The sequence below is a fragment of the Danio rerio genome, chromosome 18, assembly GCF_052040795.2.
Source record: "Danio rerio strain M-AB ecotype USA chromosome 18, GRCz13ab, whole genome shotgun sequence".
Classification (NCBI taxonomy): domain Eukaryota; kingdom Metazoa; phylum Chordata; class Actinopteri; order Cypriniformes; family Danionidae; genus Danio; species Danio rerio.
Genome location: NC_141038.1, coordinates 18,759,001 through 18,765,000, shown reverse-complemented (window position 1 = coordinate 18,765,000; position 6,000 = coordinate 18,759,001). Strand labels below are relative to the sequence as shown.

The 6,000-nt window shown below is 34.0% G+C and overlaps 1 protein-coding gene and 1 long non-coding RNA gene across 2 annotated transcripts in view; one reads left to right on the top strand and one right to left on the bottom strand.

Moving 5' to 3' along the window:
- LOC141378742 (uncharacterized) overlaps positions 1–2,591 on the bottom strand; it is a 5,084-nt gene extending 2,493 nt beyond the window's left edge. Inside the window, exons 1-3 of the long non-coding RNA XR_015514908.1 lie at positions 2,515–2,591; positions 739–840; positions 1–424 (exon numbers count right to left, since the gene is read on the bottom strand). The exon at positions 1–424 is cut by the window's left edge and continues 2,493 nt beyond it. This is a non-coding gene — a long non-coding RNA (uncharacterized LOC141378742). The remainder of the gene's footprint in view (positions 425–738; positions 841–2,514) is intronic.
- Positions 1–6,000, top strand: part of zfpm1 (zinc finger protein, FOG family member 1) — a 122,515-nt gene that overhangs the window by 93,122 nt on the left and 23,393 nt on the right. Inside the window, 1 exon segment of the mRNA NM_001039460.2 lies at positions 2,579–2,712. Coding sequence (NP_001034549.1) covers positions 2,579–2,712 — 134 coding nt within the window.

Below are 6,000 nucleotides of genomic sequence, written 5' to 3'. Positions count from 1 at the left end.
TTGTTAACCTGTTGTGCGGTTGACATGGCTGAAGTTACTTAGCTGTTACTGTGAGCTGTTTCTGGGGTGCTAGAATAGCATGTAACAGCTCCGCCCTCTTATATAATGAAGCAGCTCATTTGCATTTAAAGAGGCACACAAAAAGTGTGCAAATTTGGCTAGCTGCAAAACATGATGTCTGCGGAGTTTTGAGCTAAAACTTCACAGACACTCTGCGGACACAATAGATGCATTTGACACTTTATGAAATGGAACATAATATGTCCCCTTTGACACTGCTTTTTAGACGTTTTTACACTTTAGCATGCGTCCCGTTCCAGCAATGTCCCCTCGTCTCTCGCTCCCTCTGGCCTCTCTCTCTCCCTCCCCCGCTCCACATCTTGGCTGTGGGAAAGCCATTTTATCAGCGTCTGTCTGTTGTTCTCTGGTGGGGATAGATACAGAGAAGATAGATGAGTGTTTTGACATGGAGAGTGTTAGACAAACACTCTTATCGGCCCCGGCACTTTAGCCCGACCCCCAAAAACCAGGCTGGTGGAGGGGGGGGCCTGAATGGGCTTATTAAACAGCGACACTCGGATGAAGATGCTTGAACGGACTGGAGCAGGTGAAGATGTTTTAAGGAGAAATGCATTTTATAAAAGCATATAAAACATAAGTTTACTGGTTCAGCTATGTGTGGTATCTGTGTTTGTGAAGTCGGTGTTTGTTCCTGTCAGGTCTGCGTTTGTGACTCACCAAAGCCTTGACTCCCATCAACTGCACTTATCTCGTATAGGAAGTACAGAAGTTCTCCTTATTTTGGTGTGGTGTCACTGCTCGCTGAGCACCAAACTCCCCCTAGTGGTGTTCAACTTAGTATGACGGGATGCTTAATATTACTAAAGGCTGGAATAGGTGTGTTTGTTAAGGAGATATGTGACTGATTGCTATGTGGATTCTAGGTTGTTGATTACTGTCCCGAATGTTAAAATAGACAAATTTTGTTTTCTAGATATGTATTATTACTATTATGTTTATTTTTATTTCTATATAAATATTTTTATTAATTATTATTATTATTATTATTATTATTATTATTACATATTATATTTACTTTTGGCATTGTTCAATGTTTAATTACATTATTGCTTAAAAAAAATAAGTTTTATTTTTATTTATATTGTGTTTTTGAACAGTTGCCTAAAGTCAATTTACACTACACTGAAGCACTACAGATTTAGTAGCTTTTTTTTCTCCAAATAATTTATTGATATTGATCAACTTCTTATTTATTATAAGTATTATTCAGTATTTATTATGTATCCTAGAGTTACTTTTTAAAACTAATTATTTATTATCAGTGTAGTCAGATAAAGTGTAAATTAGGTGTAAATAAAAAAAAAAAGATCATTTAATATCAGTCATGACTAGGGCCAGACAGAATCTTTGGACTTTTTTTTGCAATTCTGCAGACATTTTTGTAAATCTGCAGATTTATGTAGAATGATTTTAGGAGTATTAAACTTAATATATGAAATAGAAAAATAATACATTTAAACTTTGTTTACAATGCAAATCCAATTAGATCCACTTATTTGGTTAACAAAACATTATAATATTACTATTGTTAAATCACAATAATATTAATTAAATAGTTTAAAAACTGAATAAATATTAATTTACACACATTTACACAAGAAAATACATAGACTCAATAATGGGTTAAAAATCTGCGGAAATCTGCAAATTTCTGTGCGCACAGATTCTGTGTGGGCCTAGTCATGACCAATCATTAAAATTCATCATTAATATAAGAAAGATTTATTATTATAAAAATTATTAAATGCCACAAACTAATTAACTTTTCATATTGATTTGTATAATTTTACTTGTATCATTTGAAACTTTTTTTTTAATCTTAAAGCAAAATTTGATTTGAATATTAACTGTGTCCATTAGGACTGTATGATATATGAAAAATCTGCCATTACAATATGTTGTATTGCTGCGATATATATTGCAATATTAATATAATATCACCTGATGATTTTTAATAGCTCTATTTTGGAAGATTTCATTTATTTAGATCAACTGGGATAATTCATTTTTATCTATGCAGTGCATAGGCTTAAAATATAATAAATTACAAGAATAAATTAAACATATAATAATAATATATTGTGGTTTTCTGAGGAGTGTAAAAGTAATCAAGGACAATGAAACATAAAATTACATGGAAATCATAGTACAAATCATTTAAAATCTTTAAATGAAATCTTTTAACCTTTAATAAACAATCATATTTTGCTATGTGACTATTGCGGATGCACACATTGCAATATCGATGTTGAAATTATATATTTTTTCAGCCCTAGTCTCCATTTATTATCGAATATAACATGAAAAAAATGATCTGATAATCAGTTACTGTAAAATTGTAATATCAATAGCGTGCTACTTTAGTTAAGTAGGAGCATAATCAGTCACCTTAGCAAACACACTACCATTAAAAAGCAAAGACTCCTGCTTTACCTGCTTTTAACTGTTGTTCTGATGTATTTACTCTTCCTCCCTCTCTGTGTGTCTGTGTAAACAGATGATCTTGTGCTAAGCGGCAGCTCTGATGACTTCAAGGTCTTGGCCCTCAGGGACCTGTCAGGTGACACCGTGTGGGGTCCATTTTCTGGCAGCATCCAATCAGGAGAGCCGACAGATGGACCTGCCAGTGAGGTAAGGGGGACATGAAGGGGTCAGCGATGCAGGCATGAGGATATTTGCTTGAGATTCCTATCTCTGCTCTGTCATGTCTAACATTACAGTGAGAAATGCTGTTACCAAACTGGAGTTGGTGATATCAGTGTTTTTGGATATGTTGCCATATGCTGTGGCCTTGTGTTACATAAAGTCCTCAGTATTTTTAGGTGTTTTGGTAACATATTAATAGTTTATTTTACAATTCATGGTATTATTAAATCATTAACTAACACTACTAGCTTAATAAACTACTAATTAGTTGTTTATTAATAGTTAGTAAGGTATAGTAGAAGTTGGGTTTAGGTTTTTGGGTAGGATTAGGATGCAGAATAAGATCATACTTTAAAACTACTTATGAACAGTTAATAGCTTAATAATAGGCTGGTGAGAAGCCAGTAGTCAATAGTATGACTTGTGACCTAAACTAAAGTGTTACCAGTGTTTTTTATTGTTTGTTTAGAGCTAAACAAAGAAGTTTGAAATACCAGAGCAGTAATTTACTGTAGGTGAACATCCGATGCCACCCATTTGGATAAATATTTAAACATGATGTGTGTTTTACACTTATTAACAAAATAAATATACAACTCACATTCACAGCATTGAGGAAATGCAGAAAATCTCGGCAAGTCAAGTCAAACCTAACTAACATTAGTATTTGGTTCTCGTTTGTTTATTCATTTTGAGGACCAAATGAAAATGTTCCGGCAACATTCTTTTTAGTTTTAGTTTTTTTGCATTCATAAAATAACATTGCAGGCTGAATATTTTTAATTAACATAAAAATAGCTTGAACAGAATGTTTCGAAGTTGTTTATTGTTTAAATAATTATGCAACCATAAAACAATATTCCTAGAATGATTAAGGGTGGTTATCTTCAAATGTAATGATTAATAAATATTTAATGGTGATGTTTGGGTATTATTTTGCAACAACAACAACAAAAAATAATAATATTTACCAGAACAATTTACCAGAATAATTTCCATGTTTATTTAAAATATAGTATTGAATGTATAAAGATTTATTCAATTTATTCCATATTCTACTTTTAATAAAAAAAAAAGAAAAAAAAAGAAATGGTTTGTATAGTGTAAATTATTGAGACCCATCCATCCATCTTCTACTGTATACTTCTACATTGTGGGTGCCTGAAGGGCTGATGATACTGATGTACAGTGGGGGCAATAACATCACCGTAAAGATGTTAGTGGAGCTTTCTAGGAAAGTTAATAAACTAAACATTATATTTCAGCTAAGAAAATAATCCTAGTGGCTATTGTTGCTTTAAAATAAATTTACATTTCAACTTCTACTTTTAAGTAACTTTTCAAGGATTAGGTTTTAACTCACGAGTGGACATGAAAAAAAAAAAACTCTACATTAACCTGTTAAGTAGGTACAGCAAATCAATGGCAGTTCCAAGGTGTTTACCATCCCAAAAGTTTTCACCTCCCCAAAAATACATTTTGGTTAACAGACTTTCTTTTTGGCCTGATTTTGTCTTGAAATGACTTCACACCTATTCGCTCTTGTGTTATGGCTATCAGTCATGTGCTGCAGGTCCATCTGATCATGTGATGTCAGCTCTGGGAGAGGTTTCCTGGTTCACTTCATGTTCTCAAACATTTCACAGATAACACACTTTTACACACAGACAAAGTTCCTCACTTGGCTGATTTCCATAAAAGATGGATGCATGGGAAATATTGCACATGATGCATCTTTTCCAATCCATATATATAGATATATACACATGTGCTGTGAACAGTGTTAAGTAAAGCAGAATAAATCCTTCACCCCCCTCTTAGCTATTAAATCGAGGATGAATGGGCGGACATCTGCTTCGCACTGATTTTATGGGAGTATGGGTGTATGCAAATGGCAGAGTACGTCTTGAGTGAGTGTCATCTTTTTTTTCCCCCCTGAACTGCGCTCAGTTGTTCCTGTATGAGATTGGCTGAAACCCCCCTCTCCTCCCTCCCCACCCCCCCGAGACGGACGCTTCTCTTTTATCTCAGCGTGGCGCCATCCTCTTGGACAACAAACCCCAGTGATTGATTTCTACTTGATAGGCTCTCATTTCTAAGATTTCATTTATTATGAGAATTTCTAAGGCCGTGCACCCAGCGCTCGCTCCCCTCCCTGCACCTTTCCTTCACCTCCTCCTAATCTCCCTCCCTTCCTTTCTCTCTCTCTCTTTCTTTTTTTAAAATCTCGTTATCGAGGCAGGGCTTTGTTGATGATTTTCAGCTCAGAACTTTCACATTCGCATTCTATCGCATTTGCTCTCGCTCTGCTATCTCTTGGTTGAAGGAGTGTGTATCTGGCAGAGATAGTGTGTCGAATCTCACATTCCTGCGGCATCTCTCGCCGTCCCTCCACATCCTCCTGAGTCTGGAGCTGCTGGGGTCAGTGGCCGGCAGGGTCCGTCCTGTTACGGACGCATTTGTGGATTTCGCAGTCTCCCCGTTTCACAGTTTAATCTGAGAGACATAAAAAGAGCTGGATTGAAGCAAAACAGGTGATTTGTAAACTGAAGTTGAGTGCGATGTTGTGATTCTTCGAAAATTTACACACTTATGGCCAACTGCATTCAAAAATATATAGAGCCAGATCAGTCTCAAAAATAATACATTTACACTTACACATCCAAAACAAAATTACATTTACAAAATGCAATTTGTAAGTTCAAAACACAATAAATACACAAATCTAATTTGTAAATTCAAAACACGATTCATAAATACACAAATCTAATTTGTAAGTTCAAAACACGATTCAAAAATGCGCAAATCCCATTCGTAAATTCAAAACATGATTCATAAATATGTAAATTCAAAATATGATTCATAAATGTGCTAATCCAATTCATAACTCAAATCATGATTCATAAATATGTAAAATTAAATTCGTAAATTCAAAACACGATTCATAAATACACAAATCCAATTCCTAATTCAACACACAATTCATAAATATGCAAATCCAATTTGTAAATTCAAAACACGATTCATGAATATGCAAATCCAATTCGTAAATTTAAAAACATGATTCATAAATACGCATATCCAGTTCATAAATTTAAATACACAGTTTATAAATACGCACATAAAATTCATAAATTCATAACACGATTCCTACATACTTAAATCCAATTCGTAAATTCAAAACAGGATTCATAAATATGCAAATCAAATTTGCATATTCAAAACACGATTCATAAATATGCAAATCCAATTTGTAAATTCAAAGCACAATTC